The 22,367-nt window shown below is 55.0% G+C and overlaps 1 protein-coding gene across 9 annotated transcripts in view; it reads left to right on the plus strand.

Moving 5' to 3' along the window:
• IL16 (interleukin 16) overlaps positions 1–22,367 on the plus strand; it is a 96,295-nt gene that overhangs the window by 57,854 nt on the left and 16,074 nt on the right. For 6 of the 9 annotated variants that reach the window (XM_045448565.1, XM_045448566.1, XM_045448563.1 and 3 more), the window contains 9 exons: positions 130–272; positions 1,694–1,804; positions 4,366–4,480; positions 10,749–10,822; positions 11,558–11,774; positions 12,164–12,281; positions 14,783–14,915; positions 19,307–19,394; positions 21,387–21,865. In XM_045448565.1, the coding sequence (XP_045304521.1) occupies positions 130–272; positions 1,694–1,804; positions 4,366–4,480; positions 10,749–10,822; positions 11,558–11,774; positions 12,164–12,281; positions 14,783–14,915; positions 19,307–19,394; positions 21,387–21,865 (1,478 nt within the window). The remainder of the gene's footprint in view (positions 1–129; positions 273–1,693; positions 1,805–4,365; positions 4,481–10,748; positions 10,823–11,557; positions 11,775–12,163; positions 12,282–14,782; positions 14,916–19,306; positions 19,395–21,386; positions 21,866–22,367) is intronic. The other 3 variants (XM_045448564.1, XM_045448568.1, XM_045448569.1) reach the window with 3 other exon arrangements.

A 22,367-nucleotide genomic window follows, 5' to 3' on the forward strand; every position in this document is an offset into this window, starting at 1 on the left:
GCCCTGCCGGTGAGGCTGGGGTGGGGCTGGAGAGGCCAAGGCTTTGGGGTGGATCCAAGGGTGTTCTCTGCTGACCTTTGTGCTTTGAGAGCACAGACGGCTTCTTCCTTTCCTCCTCCCCGGGTTTAGGCCTTAATCCCTATGGCACAGGGGAGATCGACTTTCGCACGATAAAGAGCTCTGAGGCCTGCACGGACAGGCAGCCTTATCCCCTGTGTGGCAGCCGGAAGTCCCTCTCTCAGCAGCTGGACTGCCCAGCGGGAAAGTCTGCGGTAAGAACCGAGGGAGAGAGCCGGGGAAGGGGACGCGGGAGGGGCCCGGGCTTGGCCGTGGCTGCGGAGGCCAGCCGGTGGGGTCCTGTCCCTGTCCCGGCACTACCGACGAGAGGGGCTGGCTGGTGGGAGCGGGCAGCTCTGGGCACAGAAGGACCCGCACCGGGAACGGTGATCGCGGAGGGCCCCGCGAGCCGGCCCTTGCGGCCACTGCCCGTCTGTGCTGCTGGGAGCTGACGAGCCACGTGAGCGGAAGCTGAGGCCTTCTGTGGGCCCTTTACTCCCTCTGCACCGGGGCTCCAGGGGGTGGGTGAGGAGCCATCCCCGGACAGGTTAGGGCGCGCGTGCCAGGGGGCATCGCCCAGGGCGGGCAGCCCGGGGGCTCAGGGTCAGACCTCCAGGACGCCAACACCCGCGCTCTTAGCCCCGTGGCGTCGGGACCTGCCTTGCACCCTGTGCCTCTAATTCATAAGACAGGCTTAGAAACCAAGGTAGCGTCGGTCCCGTTTCACGCCGACGAAACTGGGCTGCTGGCCAAGGCGAGGGGCTGCCTGAGTTCACACGTCTCAGAAGCTAAGGGACCAGGCGGAATTCGAGCCAAGCCCCGTGGGCCCCACACCGCGCGTCCTTCCCACGTCGGGCGCGGGGTGCGGGCCGGGAGCCCAGCAGTGTCCGTCCCCTCCTGCTGTGTCCCCGAGCCCCGGGCCCTGCACGGCAGGGACTCGGGCTGCCCCCAGGACCACCCGGCGCCTCTGTCCCCAGCACCGTGTCGGCTCAGGTGATTTTACAGAAGAGGCAACAGGCACAGAGTGGTTGAGTCGCTTCCTCAAGGTCACCAGCCAGGAAAGGAACCCAGGCGGCGGGGCCCCAGAGTCTAAGCTGTGATGGACGGTCCGGGCTGTATACCCTCCCTACCGTGGGGGGCGGGGGAGACTTCCCGACGCACGCGGGGTGCACGTCTCCTTGGCACACTCAGCTTCTCTTATGCAAGTCGCTTGTCTGCCTCCCCGGGGATTTATGCCCCGCATTTTAAAATCTTCAGGTTCCTTGCCCACCACCCCATGCCGGGCCCAAGGGGGGTGCTCGGTACGCGTGTCTTGAATTGGACACAGTCTGGGGAGGGCATTCTTGGAGACCCTGGTTCTAGGACGCGTCGTTCTCGGCCGCTGTGGTCTGTCGTGTAGTCTGCACCTGCTGTGTGGACAAGCCTTCTATAGCTTCCAGCTGCAGGGAGAAGGCTGAAAGGCCCGGACCACTGAAGGCAGCCCCCCGCCCCCCCAGACTCCCACCGTGCCTCGTCGACCAAGTTCGGGGCTGGTGCCGTGGGCCCCCCGGAGAGAGGGTTGGGGTCCCCCCTGCCCCCTGAGGTGGGTGCTGCCGTTCCCCTGGCTCACGCCTCCCCACCCCCTTCCTTCCCACAGGGCAGCTCGAGACCCACCCGGTCGCTCAGCACAGCTCAGCTGGCACAGCCCTCGGGGGGCCTCCAGGCTTCCGTCATCTCCAACATCGTGCTGATGAAGGGCCAGGCCAAGGTGAGCGAGGGCCATTGCCAACAGAAGCTGCCGGATGGACACCGGCTCCTGACGAGCCGTCCCGTCCAGGGAAGGAGGCAGATAGGGATGGGGGTTCTGGCTGCGGGTGTGAGAGTCGAGATGAACCCGTGGGGGGTTGAGGGGGACCCTGTGTGGGCCACCGCAGGGCAACTGCTCGCCAACTTGGTTTTGGGGTGATGTTTTTAGAAGTTAGTTCTAGGGTGGCTCAATCGGTTGAGCGTCGGACCTCGGCTCAGGTCATGATCCCGTTGTTCAGGGGTTCGAGCCCCGCGTCGGGCTCTGTGCTGACAGCTCGGAGCCTGGAGCCTGCTTCGGATTCTGTGTCTCCTTGTCTCTGCCCCTCCCCACTTGTGATCTCTCTCTCTCCCTCTCTCTCTCTCTCTCAAAAATAAGTAAACACCAAAAACAATTTAGAAGTTAGTTTTACGTGACGGTTAAATTCAAATCATTGACGTCGTGTCTTTGTCGGTTCAGGCCTCTGTAATAAAAACCCAGACGAGGTGGCTTAAATAGCACATTCTCGTGGTTACGGAGGCTGGAGAGTCCAAGATGAAGGTGCCCGCAGATTTGCTGTGTCTGGAGGACCAGCTTCCTGGTTCGTGGACGGGGTCTTCTCTCTGTGTCTGCACAGGGCACATGGCGGGGGGCCGAGGGAGCGCTCTGGGTCTCCTTTATAAGGGCCCCTCCTCCATCCCGAGGGCACCACCAATACGACTTGCTCACCTCCCAACGGCTGCAGTCTTTGAAGTTTGGGGAGGACACGTCCAGGCCACGTGTGTCCCCCAGGTGGATATATTCATGCCGATTTCTGCCCCACAACTGAGAAATCCTGAAGGGAGGGACGAGGCAGAGGTGGGGGTGGGGTGGGGGCATCCCGAATGTCTTTTGCGTTGCTTCCAGAACATTCCGGAATAGACGCGGGCAGTTGCTGCAAAGTTCCCAGACGAGCCCAAGTAAATCAGATGGTTTGTTTTTGATTTTGTTTTTGTTTCTGTTTTCAAATCCACCTAATATAACTTCGGCACGTGGCCTGGGGGGAAAGGGCTGTTGCTACTTCTGCTCTGGTCAGAGGAGGGGGTCTCCTCACGCTGGGTCTTTCCTCCCCGGCCCTCACCCCCTCCCGCTCCCGGGAGCACAGCAGACCGGTGAGTAAGACAGAAGCACAAGATGCTGACCCGACCGGTCCTCTCCCTACAAAGGAGAAATCCTCTCCGGTGCTGACTTCTCTCCTAACGGCCGGACTTGCTGGCTAGTCAATCGCAGTGCTTTCCACCCCGCACCCCTGCCTGGATTTCGGTGGAAGGTATTTAAGACATGGTTGGCTTTTCAATTGTCGGCCCTGCCCAGAAGAGCACAAAGAGCACCGAAGACGGTTTAACGTATCTCGGTGTCTGTAAGAGGCACATTCACTAAATCCACGTTCCGTGTCTCTGGGCGGACTGAGCCGGGCCGCAGGGGCCCGGGCACCGAGCGAGGCGGGCCACTCGGTGTGGGAGGCCCGCGTGCAGGGCAGGGCGGTGGGTTCAGAGGCCGGGCGGGCCTCCCACCGTCCACCCGCACGACCCAGCCACCGAAGAAAGGCTGTGTGTCCCGGGTGGCAACCTGGAGTGGGGCCGGGGTGGGGGGGAGTTCAGGAGGAGGACGAGGCAGAGCCAGAAGGATCCCTAAGTGCTTGAGGAAGAGTCAAAATCGAATCAGGCAGGAAGGCAGCTACCACCAGGCCAGGCGCTGGCCGAGGGCTTTGCAAGCAGTGTCTCCTCTGATGCTCACGAAAGCCCTGTTAGCATCTCCGTTTTCTGGCTGAGGACACTGAGGGCTCGGGACGCCCCAGGACTTCCCCGGGGGTGCCTAGTTCTTTGGCCGTGGAACTCGGACAGTGACCCAACACTTCTTGACCCCCAGGCCTCCTCGTCCTCCTCCTTCTTTTTTTTTTTTTAGATTTTTAAAGTGTTTGTTTACTTGTGAGAAAGAGAGAGACAGAACGTGAGCGGGGGCGGGGCAGAGAGAGAGGGAGACACAGAATGGGAAGCAGGCCCCAGGCTCCGAGCCGTCGGCACAGAGCCCGACGCGGGGCTCGAACCCACGCGCCGTGAGATCGTGACCCGAGCCGGAGTCGGAGGCTCAACCGGCGGAGCCCCCCCAGGCGCCCCTCATTGGATTTTCTAACACAATCCTGTGAGTGAGGTTATGAGCATTATCTTACAAGGGGCTAAGCGAGGGCTCGGAGACGGGAGGTGATGTGCCCCGAGCTGCCAGCCAGACGGGCGGACCCCGGGCTCGGCCCCGTCTGGGATTCTCCGGCCACGGCACAAGTTCTGTGTCGGGACACCAGACTCTGTGTGAGAGCCCCAGGCCCCACACGGTCCGGTCCGGCCTGGAGGTCATGGCTTTCCCCATTCCCCTGTGAGGTCCCGAGGCATCTGACACCAAGGGCGCCTTTCTCCTCCCCGGCTCCTTCGTTGAGGGTTGGGGGTTGGGGGTTGGGGCAGGCGCTTTGCCTGGAACGTTCCTAATGCCAGTCTCCTCTTCTTCCCCCCCAGGGCCTGGGCTTTAGCATCGTCGGGGGAAGGGACAGCATTTACGGCCCCATCGGAATTTACGTCAAAACCATCTTTGCGGGGGGAGCGGCGGCAGCGGACGGACGGCTGCAAGAAGGTAGGTTTCTCGTCTCTCGCCGGGTGACGTCTGAGGGGTCACTGGCCCACAGAAGACAGCGCAGGGCAGCCTGTGTCTTCAGCCTACGGAATTCGGCCGGCGTGGATTCTGGGGTCTGCGGCACACGTCCCCGACGGCTCCGTCGTGACCGGCACAGTGCTGGGTGTGTCTGCCCATGGCCCAGGTCCCGTAGCCAGCCTGGGACACAAGGCCGAGGTGTCTGCCTCCCCTCTCTTCCTGTCCAAGGCCCCCCCTCCATTGCTGGTGTCCCCGCCACCCTCTCCCTTCTTTCCTGCCCTCCCGACTCATAGTCACGGGGCGACAGGCCCTGTGCTTCTAATGCGTCTGATGAACGTCCTCTGTAAGCCCGCTGTGTTCTCGGCTCCAGAAACAGGCTGATCAGATATGATCCCTCCTCTGAGGAGCTCATGGCCTGCCCACTCTCCCATCTGGGACAGGCCCCTGGCCATCCCCGGGGGTCAGAGCTGCCTCCTGAGGGCCCCTCCATCATGCTGGGAGTATTGGCCAACAGGCTTGGCCCGAGGACACTCCCAAACTTCAACTAGGGGTCAAAATTCAGGGGCGGGCGAGGCCAGACACTGGGGGGGCCCGCGGGATGCTCAAGAGAGGTGACCTCGGTGTCCCCACCCTCCCTGTCAGGGCAGTTTCTGTGAGTCGCGCTGGGAGCCTAGCCACCGGTAAGGACCCACCTTGGTTAGGGCAGGGATAGCAAACTCCGGGGACGTCAGGCCCGCGGCCCATTTTCATCCTGCTCACAAATAGAGACTGGTTCTCGTGTGTCTTTTCTCTCTTTAAAGTTAAATTCTACTCAGTTAACGTGCAGTGTCGTGCTGGCTTCAGCAGTAGACCCCAGTGACTCGTCGCTTACACACGACACCCGGTGCTCATCCCAACGGGTGCCCTCCTCGATGCCCATCCCCCGTCTGTCCCGTCCCCCCTCACCCCCCTCCAGCAACCCTCAGTTTGTTCTCTGTCTTCAGGAGTCTCTTACGGTTTGGTGCCCTCTCTCCTCCTTCCCCTCTTCCCGTATTTTCATCTGTTTTGTTACTGAAATTCCACGCGTGAGCGAGATCAGTTGGCATTGGTCTTTCTCTGAGCGATTGATTTCACTTAGCGTAATACTCCTCTCTGGCTCCATCCACATCGTGGCAAGTGGCAAGGTTTCTTTTTGACGGCCGAGTAATATTCCGTTGTGTAAGCAGACCACATCTTCTTTATCCGTTCATCAGTTGGTGGACACTTGGGGTCTCTCCATAATTTGGCTGTTGTTGATAGCGCTGCTGTAAACACTGGGATGCGTGTGCCCCTTCGGTTCTGTCGTTTTGTATCTTTTGGGTGGATCCCTAATAGCATACGTGCTGGATCCCGTATTTCTAAGTGGCTGAGCAAAGTCAGAGGAATTTGCAAGTCTTTGTGGCAAGAGAGAACCGAATGAGATGCAAATTTCAGGGTCCAGAGACAAGCTCTACGAGGACCCAGCCATGCTTGCGGCTCATTCTGTTGTCTGAAGCTGCTTTTGTGGTCATGACAGCCGTGTTGTGTAGTTGTGCAACGTTGCCTAGTTGAGCAGAGGGCGTGCGGCCGGCCGAGCTTACGGTACCTGGCCCTTCATAGAAAAAGTTTGCCGACCCCAACCTCATGCACGCTTATGCTTCCGGATTTTGTCGGGGAGGCAGTGGGGAACCTTTGAAGGTTTTTATAACTTGGGAGGGACCAGCTATGACCAGGGTTCTCAGGTGATTCGGGAAGCAGAAGGCAGGATGAGACGGGCCGGCAAGAGCCCAGAGGCTGTGAAGCCCTTTGAGAGGCTGTCCTCAGGGCCAGACTCCAGCTCTTAAGGGTCTTGCCTGAGCCTGTCTTCCTGGGAGGAGGCAGGTGCAGATGAGACAGCCTCCCTGGGTCCGAGAAAGTGTTCCTGGTCTTAGTGAACTTAACCTGGAGCAGGACATATGGAGGAGGAACAAGGTCCAGGCAAAGGCTTGGCTCTGGGCGGCCACCAGGTGGCGCTGTCCAGCAGGCGGCGTCACTGTCTCCAGCCCAGGGAGGGAGGAGGGCTGGGTGTAGACTGGGGGTTGTGGACGCTTGGAAAACACTTGAGTTATAGGGCCAATGAAGGAGGGAGGGAAGAGAGGAGGGCGGAGGCAGGCTCTAGGGGGGGAGTAGCTAAGTCAAGAGGCGGGGAAAGAAAAGGGATCAACGAGACAAAGGGAGAAACGGGGCATCAGAATCTTGAGAATGTACTCTATTTTGTTTGGTTATGTTTTGGACTTCTCTTTACTTAAACAAAAAGTGAGGGAGTTGAGTGGAGGTGGCAGGAAACAGTGTGCTGTGTCTTGTTTTCTTTCCAGAATGCAAACCTGCCCTGTCAAGCTTCTTTTTCTCCCCTCCCCTTTTCGTTAATACCAATCATAAAAATTCGGTGGGAAAGACGCTCAGCTAATCTACCGCAGTCCTTGATTCTAGCCTCTAATGATTAACAAAATCACCGTTTGTAACTCCTTCAAAGTAAAGTTCTAGAATCTGCCATTGGATGGGGGGTACATCCAGCTGCAACAAAAGTCTGGAGCACAGATCAAGACTAATGATGTTTTATTTGTACTCTGCTTGCGAAAGAAACGATTGTGTAAGATTTAGTTTAATCACTTCCCACCAGATATGGCCCCACGAGGACCAGGACTGTCCAAAGAGTAGTTCTGTTGGGGCTCACGAGGGAAGTTCAGCCCTTCACGTCACCGAGAATGGTCGTTTCTCAAGAAACAAGTGTTGGTGAGGATGTGGAGAGAAAGGAACCCTCGTGCACTGTGGTTGCGGATGCAACGTGGTGCAGCCGCTATGGGAAAACTAAAAAGAGAAGTGCCATGTGATCCAGCAGCTCTAGTTCTGAGTAGTTACGCAAAGAAAATTAAAACACGGGTTCAAAGAGATACAAGCCCCCTGTGTGTTGCAGCATTGCTTACAACGGCCAAGTTATGGAAGCAACTCAAGCGTCCATCGATAGATGAACGGATAACAAAGGTGTGGTGTATGTCTACAGTGGGCTGTTACTCAGCCACAAAAAGAATGAAATCTTGCCATTCGTGACAGCGTGGATGCATCCAGAGGGTGTTATGCTAAGTGACGGAAGCCAGAGAAAATGCCACGTGATTCACAATAACAACAAAAATAGACACTGGCTCGTAAACACAGAGAACAAAGTGGTGGCCGTCAGAGGGGCGGGATTAGGTCAGACGGATGGATTAGGTGATGGGGAAGACGCCACGCTTCCAGTTACAAAAGAAAGAAGTCGTGGGATGAAAGTACAACTTAGGGAATGTAGTTGATGATATCGTAATAACCTTGGGTGATGACAGAGGGTGAGTCCACTCACCCTGCTGAACATTTTGTAATGCATGTAATTGTCAAATCATTACGTTGCACACCCAGCCTGTAACCGACGGCACACCCAGCGATCACTTAGGCTCCACCCTCCGTAACCAATCACTCAATCTCTTGCCCATGAGGAGGGGAGGAAGGGTGACCATTTCTGAAATACGTCCTCTGTGTATTCTTCCTTCCGACATAATAGTTATATTTTAGTTATTTTTAAAACTTGTCCGTTTCCACTCAGCTCGGACTGTCGTAAGTGCAAGGACTGGTTCTTTCATTTTTGGTCTAATTCTGGCAACCTCACAGGTGATGCTGATTTGAATCCTGTCCCCAGCCCACTCCTGCCCTTGATTTTTGACACATAGACATGCTGGGTAACGTGGCACACGTAAACTTTAAATCTACGGCAGTCTTAGGAGTTGAGGGTGTGATGGCCCGTGGAACTGGTGCCCAAAGGGCTGAAGGGCCAGGGATCCGGACTTAGTTGCCCACATGGGACATGGCCGTGGGTCCATGTGAAGCCTCACGAGCTGCCCTCTTGGAAGGCCATCGGGCCCCAGGGAAGCAGTGAGCAAACCTACCTTTGCCTGTGGCTCCTGGGTGTGAGGAAAAGACATCTCCCACAGGAAGAGAAGGACCCGTGTCGTGTGGGAGTGTTCTGGCCACATTTATAGTCTCTGCTGAGTGCAGGACGCTCCAAGCCGAGAACCTAATGTTAACACTTGTCCCGAAGCAGTGAAAACTCTGGACTGCCTCTTGGGGTTCTCTGGGAAACCCCAGAGAAACACTGGCCCCCGGAAAAGGGAGTTCGACACAAAGAGCACACAGGACATTAGGAAATATCCCTTGTTGATGAGCGTTGGCAGGAATAACCGACCCGAGTACTAGCCCTCAAAACCCTGAGATCACAGAGCAGTCTAAAAGACACTGTAGAATGACTATGGTTTTGTATTATGCAATTTTTAATTAAGTTTTCATTTTAATTTCAGTGCATTTAACATACAGTGTTATATTAGCTTCAGGTGTGCAATACAGTGATTCAGCACTTCTATACGTCACCCTGTGCTCGTCACAACAAGTGTCCTCCTTAGTCCCCGTCTCCCGTTTCTCCCGCCCCCACCCCCCTCCCTTCTGGTGACCAAGAGTGTGTTCTCCACGGTTACGAGTCTGTTTCTTGGCCTGTCTCTTTTTTCTTTCTTTGTTTGTTTTGTTTCTTGAATTCCGCACGTGAGCGAAATCATATGCTTCTGTATCTGTCTTTCTCCGATTGATTTTTGTCGCTTAGCATTATACACTCCAGCTCAATCCAGGTCGTTGCAAATGGCAAGATTTCGTGTTTTTTTTTTTTTTGTATGGCTGAGTAATATTCCATCGTATATACACCACATCTTCTTTATCCATTCATCTATCAGTGGACACTCGGGCCATTTCCACAATCTGGCTCTTGTAGATAATGCTGTAAATACACCTACCCCTTGGCATTAGAATTTTTGTATTTGTTTACAATCACGGTGTTTAAAGAGAGCTTTGAAAAGGCAAAAGAGGGCATATGAACAACAAGGAAAGAACGGAACGTGGTGAAAAAAGCAACTTGTACAAAAGGCACGTGATTGAAATTGTCAACTCAGTGGACGTGTCGACAGCAGACACAGCACAGCCGCAAGGGGAGTCGGGAGCCGGAAGTGGTCCGGCGGGCTGCACGGAGCCGTGGAGAAGAATAGGAGTGTTGGAGAAACAGAGAGGGTGGGCGAGAAGGCCCACAGGGGAGACGCGTTCTAGAAAGAAAGAACAGCGTGAAAGGGGAACGAAAGGGCAATGAGACGTGGCTAAGAATTTTCCGGAATCATTTTAAGGCACGACATTTCAGGGTGAGGAAGCACCCGGGGGCATCGCAGTGGAGCCTCCGACTCTCAGAGGCAAAGGCAGAACCACCTTTCGAACAACCGGGGAAGAGGGTTGGATTGTCTGCGAGGGGACCACAGTGAGGTGACCGCAGATGCACCTACTCACAACCAGACCGCACGGCTGCGTGACGAGCAGGGCGTCCGACGCGCCCAGCGCAGCCCTGAACGCAGAACAAACGCTCCCCGTTTGTTGAGGACATTCAGTAAAGGGGAGACATTGGTTTTCCGTCCCCATAAAGATGGACTTCAGGATACAGAAAAAAATGGGCCTATTAGGCATATTTGTGAGGGAGCGGCTCGCGGTGAAAGGGCCGGCTTCCTAATTCTCTTCACCGGGTGGCTTGGGACGGCTCTGGGTTCACTTTCCTCTTCTGCAAAATGGGGCTATGTTGCATTCTGGAAGCATCACCTCCTTCTCACGTGTCCTGAGCACTGGGCAGGTCCCCCCTCCCCAGAACTGGCCCTGGGGACACACCGTGTGATCAGACAAATCCCCTGGCCGGGGAGCAACCTGCCCAGAGGGGAGAGTCTTCCCCGGGTCACTGGTCACCACCCACCCACGGGGCCGAGCTGTGATGGTTAGTGGTGGACACAGGTGCCGTGAGGACACATGGGAAATTAAGCCGGCAGGACCGCAAGACTGAGCGAGGCAGGCGAACAAGGTGGGAGAAGGGCCCTGAAGGCAGACAACATCCTGAGAAAGGCAGGCAGTGTTGCATCAGGAAATGAGCCGTGGGAACACCTGGCGGGAGGGTAGGGAGGCAGGGGGGAAGCGGGCAAAGCCAGCGGGCAGGCTAGATGGGTCAGGCCAGGCCTGTGTGCCAGCCGAGGACCCTGGAGGGGCCTCAGAGAGCTGTGGCCCGCCTGCCTCCGGGGGGAAGAGTCCCGGGCGAGGAAGGCGTCCCCACGGGCTGCATACATGCCCGCCCCCCATGGGCCACACGCGTCTCTACTGTGATTTCTCCCTCTCCCAACAGGGGATGAAATTCTGGAGCTCAACGGAGAATCGATGGCCGGACTAACACACCAGGACGCCCTGCGCAAGTTCAAGGTGACCGCTCGTTGTCGGTACACGGCCAGACCCCGGGGTTTCGGGCCCCCTCCTCCATTCAAACCCGCAGACTCAAACTGTGGGGTCCTTCTCATGGGGCGCCCCGCTGGTGCTCATGTGGGCACAGGGTTGAGAAAAAAGACCCAGCTCCGGAAATAAGAGTGTTATCAGGATCGCTGCGGGCGTGTCTCAACCACTGAAGATTTATAGAACTGTTTGAAGACACTCAGCGTAGTTATGCCGATATATTTGCAAATCTGTTTTGAGTTTAAAAAAAAATTTTTTTTTTTACATTTATTTATTTTTGAGAAACCGAGTGAGACAAAGTGTGAGTGGGGGAGGGGCAGAGAGAGAGGGAGACACGGAATCCGAAGCGGGCTCCGGGCTCCGAGCCGTCGGCACAGAGCCCGACGCGGGGCTGGAACTCACGGACCGCGAGATCGTGACCCGAGCCGAGGTCAGACGCTCAACCGACCGAGCCCCCCAGGCGCCCCAAATCTGTTTTAAGTTTTAAGGCAGTCACTAAAAGATGCTTTAAGTCTCTGGGTAATCAGTTCAGTTCATTCCCATCTGGCGCATGTATGCACGTGTGTATGTTTCATATACGATGTTTCGTATCTGTGTATACGTGCAGATATAGACCGTACACGTATGCACACACTTCCACACCACGCACACGCACACGCACGCTCACACAGCTGCTGAGCGCTGCGACACATGGTCCCTTCCTTTCAGCAAGCCAAAAAGGGGCTCCTGACCCTCACCGTGAGAACGCGCCTGACGGCACCCCACTCGCCGAGCAGCCACCTGTCGCCCCCGCTGTGCCGCTCCCTGAGCTCCAGCACCTGTGCCACCAAGGACAGCGGGCCCTTCGGCTTGGGGAGCCCCGCCGCCCCCCCCAGCACGGCCAAGCCCAACTACAGAGTCATGGTGGAGGTCTCTCTGCAGAAAGGTGGGATTGCGCCCCTGCCCTCCTGCCTGGGTCTCCCGCCACCGGGGGGCCCCCCCGAGACTTTCCGAGACAGGACAGGGTGTCTGTCGCCTACAAGCAGATTCTGCAGCCACCGCCGAGCAGCGAGGCCTGCGGCTCTGTTTGCAGGAGCCCAGGACGCACCGTCCACGCTCAGCCTGGGGTTGTGGGGCGAGGGGCAGAGCATACCCCAACAAGGCAACACCGCACACGGGAACCGGGGCCAGGGCTGCGGGCACAGCGAAATACGCCGTGAGGCCTGGGGCGGGGACCCCTCCTTGAGCACCGTCGTTCTTAACTGTGGCAGGGGAGCCGAGGTCCTTCGCGCTCGGTCCCGAGCCCCCCGCCCTCCCTCCTGCTCTGCCTTCCAGAGGCTGGCGTTGGTCTGGGCATCGGCCTGTGCAGTGTGCCCTATTTCCAGTGCATCTCCGGCATTTTCGTTCACACGCTCTCTCCGGGGTCTGTGGCACACTTGGATGGACGGCTCTGGTATGTCCTCATTTCTGTGTTTGAAAACAACAACGACAGCAGCCCTGATTTCCATCAGGGGGAAGGAATTCCTTAGAAGGCAGCAGGTTAATTTGGAGACGAGATATTTAGAACGACCCAAGCGTGGCTCAGAGCCTCGCTCTTCCAGCTGTGGTCCCCGGACCAGGGGCAGCGAGATCCCTCGGGCGTTTGCTAGCAATGCAGCATCTCGGGCCCCTCTCCAGACCTGCCACGGCGGAACCCGCCTTCTCACAAGACCCTCAGGGATTTGTGTGCACGTTGCAGTTCAAGAGGCATCGTCTCGGCTCCTGGGGGGCTCAGCTGGTGAAGCGTGCGACGCTTGATTTCAGCTCAGGTCACGGTTGGTGAGATCGAGCCCCACGTGGGGCTCTGTGCTGATGGCACGGAGCCCGCTTGGGGTCCTCTCTCCCTCTTTCTCTGGCTCTCCTCCTTGCTCTGTCCTTAAAGAAAAAAGAAAAAAGAAAAGAAGAGGCATTATCTCAGGGAATGCCGGTCCAAAATGGGACACAGGAAGTGAACACACCTTGATTCAGATCTAAGTAGCACAGAATTTACGGTGACATAAATAGGAGCCCCGATGAGGTTTGCCTGTGTACCCTGTATGGAGAAAGACGCTCACTTACGAAGCAAATCAGTAGTGTTAACTCAGTCTCTTGCTGGTATAAACCAGATCCTTGTGGACGCTCCAGACCTACATCCCTGCAGATAACTTCTAACAGATGCCCGAGTCTGAATTTCCTTTCCAGTAAGCGAGTTGGGTTTCGGTGCCATTGACCCCAGTTTAACCTGTCACGATATTTCCGGTTCACGCACCTTCGCGTGTCCCTTCTCTCACTGGGTTCGAGGCTTGCTAACTCCGGAGACTTTTGTCATAGTTTTGAAGGTTTTCCCACCACTGCAGTCCATGGAAGGGCAAGGCCTGCTCGGGATGCCGTCTCAATGGGGCTTTAGATTCGAGACGGATTTGCTGTTGTCACGTGCAGGATGGTGACAGCCGTTTGCTGAGCTGCCATGTTGTCACCTGGGACATGACTGCACAGTCACCACAACGGCCTTAGCCCTAATCCCTGCGGACAGAGAGTCCTCCCCCCTAGACCTGCAGCTGGGTAGAGATTGTTCTGGAAGCTTCTGCGGTGGTCTTCAGTTACATCAAAGAAAATGTGCACTTTCTTTTTTTTTTTTTTTTAATTTTTAAAATGTTTATTTATTTTTGAGAGAGAGACAGAGCACAAGCAGGGGAGGGGCAGAGAGAGAGGGAGACTCAGAATCCGAAGCAGGCTCCAGGCTCCGAGCCGTCAGCACAGAGCCCGATGCGGGGCTCGAACCCATGAACCGTGAGATCATGACCGGAGCCGAAGTCGGATGCTCAACCGACTGAGCCACCCAGGCGCCCCAAAAACGCGCGCTTTCTTAGCAAAGGGGAAGGGGGATCGGCTGAGCGGAACTGACAGGAGACAGCAGACCACAGCGGGAGGGATGGTGAACTCAGCCCTGGAGACCTGCGTTCCGATCCCCGCTGGGCTGATAACCCGCCAGACCAGTGGTCAGCAAACTGGGGCCCATCACCTGCTTGGGTTTTTTGAAGAAAGTTTTATCGGAACACAGCCACGCTCATTTGTTGACACATCGTCTGCATCTGCTGTTTCCACGCCACAACATCAGAGTTTAGTCGTTGCAGCAGAGTGTGAACTGCAAAGCCTAAGACATTTGCTACATGGCTGTTTCTAGAAAAAGCCTTTTTTTTTTTTTTTTTTTAAACTCTAAGCTAGGTCTTACTGAGAATATTTCACCCTCTGTGCCTCGGTTTCCCCAGCTCCGAGACAAGGGGGTTGGATTGCCCACATCCTCCAAGTACGGATACACCCCTATCTTTTCTACCTCCCTTGTGTTTTTTCTTTTTTTCTGGGTAGGTAACAGGACACATCTAAATTTTCCATAACTCAGTCCCCATCTTCCAACGAGAATGAACTCCATGCTTTCTCTCCTTCCTTCTTTTTGCAAGGGCTTCCGCTGCTCCCAGCCCAGTTATATCTTCTTTACCTGTTAGTGCAAAGCATCTGTCTTTCCTCCTAGCCATTCTACAGATGGGAACAGTGAGGCCCGAGGAGAGGATGTGATTGCTTATATCACAGTTCATTGGTTAATCGCTTAAATCGGGTTAACCTACACCCCCCATCTCGGTTAGACAGAGTTTAATGGGGAAGACGAAGAGGAAAGTTCAGATCAACTTTTGTTCACGTTGACCCACGAAATGGGTACGAAACGCCCCCCACGCTGTGGTCGCGCAGCGAGGAGTGAGCGTGCACTGCCTTGGTCCGTCCAGCTCTGAATGTCAGTCGGGTGGCTAAGGAGCTCTATTTATTGGTGTAAGTTTTAGGTCCCGTCAGAGAGCGAAGTCCCTGAGTGGGGCGTCAGGGAAGGGAGCGTCCGAACGCCACGAGGGTCAGCTCGCTGATGGCTTCCCGTGTATGCTCTCCCAGGTGTGGGGACGAGATCGTGGAAATCAATGACTCCCCTGTGCACTGCCTGACGCTCAATGAAGTCTACGCGATCCTGAGTCACTGCAGTCCTGGGCCCGTCCCCATCATCGTCAGCCGGCATCCAGACCCACAGGTAACACCCCACCGGGACGTCTTCTTCCTCCCAGGCTCACTCTTTCCCTCCTTGGGACAAGCAATGGATGAACGCGGGTGATGCCCTCTGGGTTTGGACCCGAATTCCCAAGAACCTGTTCCAAGTGTAATAACGAGTGAGTGCAGTGGGGGTCCACTGGCCGACTCCTAGATGCCAGAGGCAACTGGCATTAGCTTAGGGAAGCTCTTACAGCTGGTTACAAGCTCTCGGGCAGGAAAATACAGACCCAGGATCCCTGCACGTGGAGGCCAGGGGCCAATTCATCCGTGCATCGAGTAGGGACCCGCTCACTTATGTGACTGTTGGGAGATGCGCACCCCAGCATACAGGAATGAGCAAGTTCGTAGTACATGGTCTTGCCCTCTGGGGCTCAGCGTCTGGCTGGAGACGATGACCTACAAATAATTACAATACAGGGTGGGAAGACAGGGAGAAGAGGGAGACAGAAAGGAAGGTTGCATGAAGGTAGGTAGGTAATTCATGAAGCAAGAATTACCAGAAGTTAGTTGTCTCCAGGCAGAGGATTTGAGGAAGGTCGTTCCGTGGAGCTACAGAGTCAGGAAGGGACCTGCCATGGAAGGGAGGAGCGTGGGGCTGGGGTGCGGGCGCAGGTGGAGAGGCTAAGGGTACAGGTCGGCATGGCATGGGAGTCACACGGGATGCTTAGGAGCGTGCGTGGCATTCTGCGGGGGGTGAGGAGCGAGGGGAGGGTGTGTGGCTGTTCGTGTAATAATGTTCAGATTTTATTTTATTATTTTTTAAATTTCTTAATGTTTATTTTTGAGAGAGAGAGAGAGACAGAGCGTGAGCGCGGGAGGGGCAGAGAGCGAGGGAGACAGAATTGGAAGCAGGCGAGATTTTATTTTTTTAACTGTTGATTGTGCCCTGGAGGACGGGGTGGGGGGTGGGTATATCCTGGAGTTTGGAAGAGAAAGGAACCAGATGGTGAGGGCCTGAACTTCACAGTAGATGTGGGCAGAGGGATGGAGGCAGTTGGGGAAGAGTTGGTCGTACTGTTGGCTGATTAGCCTGGGGCACAGGGGTCTAGGATGACTGGGGTGTTTGGGGATCGGAAGACCGAGCGATGGCGACAGCACTCCCCAGTGGCGAGAAGGGAAGGAGGAGGGGGTTGGGAGGGAGGAAGTGGTCTCATGTGGGCGTAAGCAGATTGAGGTACCCGTGGGGTGTCCAGTAGGCGGTGAGATTCAGGGCTGATAATGGCTGAGAAGTGGAGCCCAGGTTGGAGGGAGCCTTGGGCGTGGACACCGTGGGCATTGCTGGGGTTCCTTTGGGGACGCGGTGATAGTCACTATGGAATCCTTGAGTGTATCGGGCATATTTGCTGAAAGACGTGACAAGCGCAATAGCGTTTAGTTGTCGAAGAACCCTCTGAAGTCAGTATGATGCTCCCTGCTAGTTCACAGAGGAGGGCACTGAGGCTCAGAAAGGAAAAAGGAACTCGCCCCGTGGTGGAGCTTCTACAGGAAGACGCTAGGCTTCAAAGCCTGCGCTTGTAGCTAACAGACTCCCAACTCCCCGCGGAAACAGGACAGAGGTAGATTGACAGGCGGATCTACACTCAGCTGGTGTAGTGGGGCTCGAGCCCAGCTCTGTTCCGTGGTGACACTAGACTGTAGACTTCGTCTACAGCTCTGGGCGACAGAAGGAAAGGAGGCGGTCTCAGCGACTCTTGCCGCTCTGGGGTCCCGTGTGGAGAGGGCAGTGGAGTTGGAGTCAGGGTGTGGGGCCAAGGCCGGAGCCCTGGCCTTGAGGAGCTTGGTGCCGGCTGGAGGGGCAGGGCAGGGCGCACACAGACAGGCCACGGAGGCTGAGGGAGTCAGGGTGCCAGCGACCCAGAAAACGGAGCCGGGTCTGGAAGCCTGGAAGGCGTTGCAGGCGGGGACGACCAGTGCGCACACAGAGGGAAGCCGGGCTCCTGTCTCACTCGCAGTGACCTCTTGGACATTCATCTGATCTCCCAGCACCCCTGGTGTCTCAGCTCTGAAACTGGGGAGCGGTCTTTGCCCTTGAAGAACTGCCGGCGATATTAACTCTCCCGTACTGAGAGTTTGCCGCTTGCCGGGCGACGTGCCCAGCGCTGTCGGTGATTCACGTATTGTTATTACCTGGTCCTTGTGGTAAAATACATCTAACGTGAAACTGACCATCTTCCCCATTCGCAAGCGTATAGTTCAATGGCATGAGGGGGGTGGACACCAGCACCACCGGCCGCCTTCAGATCGCTTTTCCTCTCGTAAAGCTGGGATTCTGTATCCATTAAACAGCTCACCATTCGCCCTCTCTCCAGCCCCTGGAAACCAGCATTCTATCTTCTGTCTCTACAGTGTTGACGCCTCTATGTACTTCCTGTAAGTGGGATCTTACAGGACTTGTCTTTCTGTGACCGAGTTATTTCACTCAGCAAAATGTCTTCAAGGTCCTTCCACGTTGTAGCGCACGTCGGCATATCCTTAAGGCTGAATGGCACTCGGTTGTACGTACGTGCCATATTTTGTTTATCCACTCGTGTGTCAATGGCCACTTGGGTTGCTTCACCTTTGGCTATTGTGAATAATGCTGTTATGGACAGGGGTGCACACGTACCTACTTGAGTCCCCGCTCTCCATTGTCCTTGGGCATGTATCTAGAAGTGAAATTGCTGGGCCAAGTGATAATTATATTTGTAATTTTTTGAGGTACCGCCACACCATTTCCACAGCAGCTGCACCATTTTACATTCCCGCCAGCAGCACACAAAGCTTCCAATTTCTCACATCCTTATCAACACATATTGTTTCCTGGTTTTTTTGATAGCACTTATGGGTGTGAGGCAGTATCTCATTGTGGTTTTGATTTGCACTTCCCCAGTGATTAGTGATGTTGAGTACCTTTTCAGGCGCTCGCTGGCCATCTGTATACATTCTTTTGAGAAAAGACTATTCAAGTTCTTTTCCCATTTTTTAGTTGGACTGTTTGGTTTTGGTTGTTGGTTTGTAGGGGTTCTTTATATATACTGTGGCTCCAAAAGTCATACTCTTAACTGTTAGTGACCTGTTACAGCAAAATGGTGATGGTGATGGTGATGATGATGATGGTAACGGTGATGATGATGATGGTCATGATGGTGGTGATGATGAAGATGGTAATGATGATGGTGGTGATGATGATGATGATGAAGAAGATGATGATGGTGGTGGTGATGATGATGATGGGTGATGATGGTGGTGATGATGATGGTGATGAAGATGATGATGATGATGATGGTGATGATGATGATGATGGTGATGAAGATGATGGTGGTGATGATGGTGGTGGTGATGGTGATGATGATGATGGTGATGAAGATGATGATGGTGATGATGATGGTGGTGGTGATGATGATGATGGTGATGATGGTGATGGTGATGATGAAGATGATGTTGGTGCTGATGATGGTGAAGATGATGGTGATGGTGGTGATGATGATGATGAAGATGATGTTGATGCTGATGATGGTGAAGATGATGGTGATGGTGGTGATGATGATGATGGTGATGGTGATGAAGATGATGATGGTGATGATGGTGATGGTGATGATGAAGATGATATTGGTGATGATGATGGTGAAGATGATGATGGTGGTGATGATGGTGGTGGTGGTGATGATGATGGTGATGAAGATGATGGTGGTGATGATGGTGGTGGTGATGGTGATGATGATGATGGTGATGAAGATGATGATGGTGATGATGATGGTGGTCGTGGTGATGATGATGGTGATGATGGTGAAGGCGATGATGATGGTGGTGATGATGGTGATGGTGATGAAGATGATGATGGTGATGATGGTGATAGTGATGACGGTGATGGTGATGATGAAGATGATATTGGTGATGATGATGGTGAAGATGATGATGATGGTGGTGATGATGGTGGTGGTGATGGTGATGATGATGAAGGTGATGATGATGATGGTGGTGGTGATGGTGGTGGTGATGGTGATGATGGCGATGATGGTGATGAAGATAGTGATGATGATGTCATGGCAGCACTGCCGAGAGTGGAATGCTCCAAGAGGTAAACTGTCAAGTGGTAGCTTTGCCTGGAGGTTTTCAGCAAGCCGTGGAGAGAAGGTTGGAGAGTCGAGAGTGGCCACCTCAGGAACCCCTTTATTGACAGACTTTGGACTTTACGGACAATATACTAGAGAACCACTGATGCCCTGGAATCAACAGGGTGTTTCTAGAAGTGGACGCTGTCAGCTATTTGCAGAGTGGGTTGGAAGGACAGATCCTGGCATCCAGGGGCCACGCTTGGGAGCTGCTATAGGACTCAGAGCCTGATGCAGACGTTGCTGCCGTTTACTTGAGGAGGTGACCGGTATTTTCTAGGTGTCTGAAATGCAACTCAAAGAAGCTGTGGCCCAGGCCGTGGAGAATGTCAAGTTTGGAAAGGAGAGGCATCAGTGGAGCCTGGAAGGTAAGAGAAACAGTGAACTTTGACTTGAACGTCTTTGCCTTCTTAGACAGCTCAGGGTTGAGCCATTGACTTGCCTTCTACCTCAGCGATGTGACTGTCACATCACCGACGAGCCCGCAGCGTGGACAAAGGCTGAAAGCTAGCAGCCTACCGGCTGAGCTTGGCTCACGTGTTTGCTCTGTTGGGGAGGCACACGATGTTCGAAGCATCTGAATTTGTATGTTTCTTCACTGGGCCGGCACTCCTCTGGGCTCTGTTGTTCCCACCATCCCCTATCATCTTATACCAGGTTGTCATTGGCAGTTGCCCCTATACACAGTTGAGTTTTCAATCACAAGTTCATAATAATAGACTCTTTAGAAAAAATACCTAATAGTATAATATCTAACCTTTCTTAAGGCCTTGTCATGTCAGACACTGGAACTAATTCATGCATTATTTTACTGGATGTTTACATATAATTTTTATGCACGTTTCTAAGGAAAAAGCGGGCCGCTGAGAGGCTCTCTTACCCAAAATCACATTGTGTGGTGCCCAGAGCATCTGGACGGGAACCAGGTCGACTGACTTCAGTCCCTGGGTGCTAGCGGCCTCTGTGCTCAGCTGAGGGGCATCGGCCAAGCCATCGTGGAGTGTGTGATAGAACAACATGCCAATATTGACAAGGAGGCTACACAGGCTGAAAGCGTTCAGAGAAAAGGTTCTACCCTCTCCACCCACTCAACATTTATGCTCGGGAAAATATCACTGAGAAACTCACACATATTTGGACCGTGGTTGTCTCTAGTGGATCGGACGGCAGGTGGATCTTCACTTTCATTTCTTTCTTTTTGGGGCCGAGTTCCTTCTAATGAGGCTGCATTATTTTATGACCAGGAAAAAGCAAAAGAAATCTTGTTCTTCATCGACGATTCAAACCGTGAGCTTGGCTGACTTTGGTTTTCTCCTAAGGTCTAGGATTCTCTTCCACGGGGCTCTCCTCACTCTCCTGGCCTTCCGGAATGAGCTGGAATCTGAGCAAGAGGCTGGGTCTCAGTCTGCTCCCACTCCTTTGAGCTCTGATTGTAGAAAAGAAACACACGGGGGGCGGTTTGCCGCTACAGAATAGGGCCTCTCAGGATTGTGTGGACGGACGCGGTGCTGAGAATGGGTGTGTGTGCGGGGATGACCCAGGAAGAAAGGCTGGATGGGAGGGAAGAGAAAGGGTATTATGGCTAAGAAAGTGTGGTCCTGAAGCTGTCGATTCGTCCTCAGCTGGAGGAAATGGTAGCTTCTTGCTACAAGGCTCAACGCACACTGGCCGGTGTCCTCTCTCTCTTCGATGCTGAGCCCCCAAACAAGCTCGGTGACCCTATAACTATTATCCCCATTTTACAGGTGAAAAGATGGACTTTTGCTGGTTGGGTTTCCCAGGAGGCCAACTTGGCATGCAGGGTGCTATCTCGGAGGGGTCCAAGGGGTCGGAGCCCATGGAGGGGAGGAGAGAAGAGGGCTGGGCAGAGGGAGGAGGTGAGCTGAGATGCCAGCTTCAGCCCTGGAACTGTGGAGCTAAAAGACACGTTAGAATTGTCTGGTTTGGTGGCAGGCGCTCCCGCCCACCCCCCCTTTACAGCCCATCTCCGTCGGTCATCGGACTTGAGGTCGCCTTGGGGAGACAGCTCCTGTAGGCAGTCCCTAGAGGGGCGGACAGTGGCAGGCATCTGCCACCGGCCCTTCCACAGATGGGACAGCAAGCCCTTCTTTGACGGGCAAGTTGGGGACATGTCTCCGTGCCCATCACACGGAGACTCAGGTTGAGTGATTTTCCCAAGCTGGAGTCATACAGCTTTTCTGGGACAAACCCGAGACGGCCGGGCTCCAAATCCCCAGTGACCTCAGGTGGGAAGCAGACAGCCCGGGGTGAGCGTGCAGCCCGGGGCGGTCGGGAGCGTGGCCAAGGGTGCGTTTGCCTCCCAAGCCCAGCTGTGGGGGTTCCTCGTGCTTCCCCTGCAGGTGTCCCGAGGCTGGAGAGCAGCTGGCATGGGCGGCCGACCTTGGAGAAGGAGAGAGAGAGGAACTCAGCAGCCCCTAATCGCAGGGCTCAGAAGGTCATGATCCGTTCCAGCAGCGACAGCAGCTATGTGTCCGGGTCCCCCGGGGGAAGCCCCGTCAGCGGCAGTGAGCAGCAGCCTTCCGACCTGGAAGTCCACACGCCCAGCCCGAGCCTGTCCCCAGTGCAGGAGCCGGGGACGCTTCCCGTGGCTCCGTCCCGGCCGCCCCAGGAGAGCCCGCCCCGCCCTGGGTTCCCGCACAGCCACCCACCGCTGAGACTGAAGAAATCCTTCGAGATTTTGGTGAGAAAACCCACGACTTCCAAGCCCAAGCCTCCGCCCAGAAAATACTTTAAAAGTGACAGCGACCCTCAGAAGAGTCTGGAAGAGAGAGACAACTCCCCATGCCCTTCTGGGCCCACTTTGCCGGCATGTGGCCAGGTGAGAGAGGGGCCGGACGGGTCGAATGTTCTCTCGAGCGCCAGAGCCGGGAGGAGCGGTTGGTTTTGCGGTTGTTGTTGGTTGTTTTAATTTCGCTTTTTTGCACGGTGGTTCCCGAGCGAGCATCAAGCAGCAGCGGTGGCCCCGGGGAGGGAAGGTTTCTCCTGCTCCGTCAGAGAGAAGGGGCTCAGCTCAAGGCTAGGGCTGCCTGTGCAAGGACTCGAGGCTTGCCAGGCCCAGAACTGAAGCCCCGTTCCTGCTGCTGGCCTCCGGGCTCCCTTCCAAAATATACTGGAATTTACGATGGAGTCCAGCAGCGCCCCCAGAAGGCCGTTCCGTGCCGGGCGGGCAGGGGGTGTTTCGCTCACGCTTCTTCAGGCGTGGTGCTTTTGCTGGGAGATTGGCCTACCGTGAGGCTCGAAGTGGCCAAGAGCTAGCTGGCGTCTGTCATTAGCGAGTTGACCCATGGGACGGCGAGAAACTGTTTTGGGCTTCTTTCCCA

The sequence above is a fragment of the Leopardus geoffroyi genome, chromosome B3 (genome assembly GCF_018350155.1).
Source record: "Leopardus geoffroyi isolate Oge1 chromosome B3, O.geoffroyi_Oge1_pat1.0, whole genome shotgun sequence".
In the NCBI taxonomy this organism is placed as follows: domain Eukaryota; kingdom Metazoa; phylum Chordata; class Mammalia; order Carnivora; family Felidae; genus Leopardus; species Leopardus geoffroyi.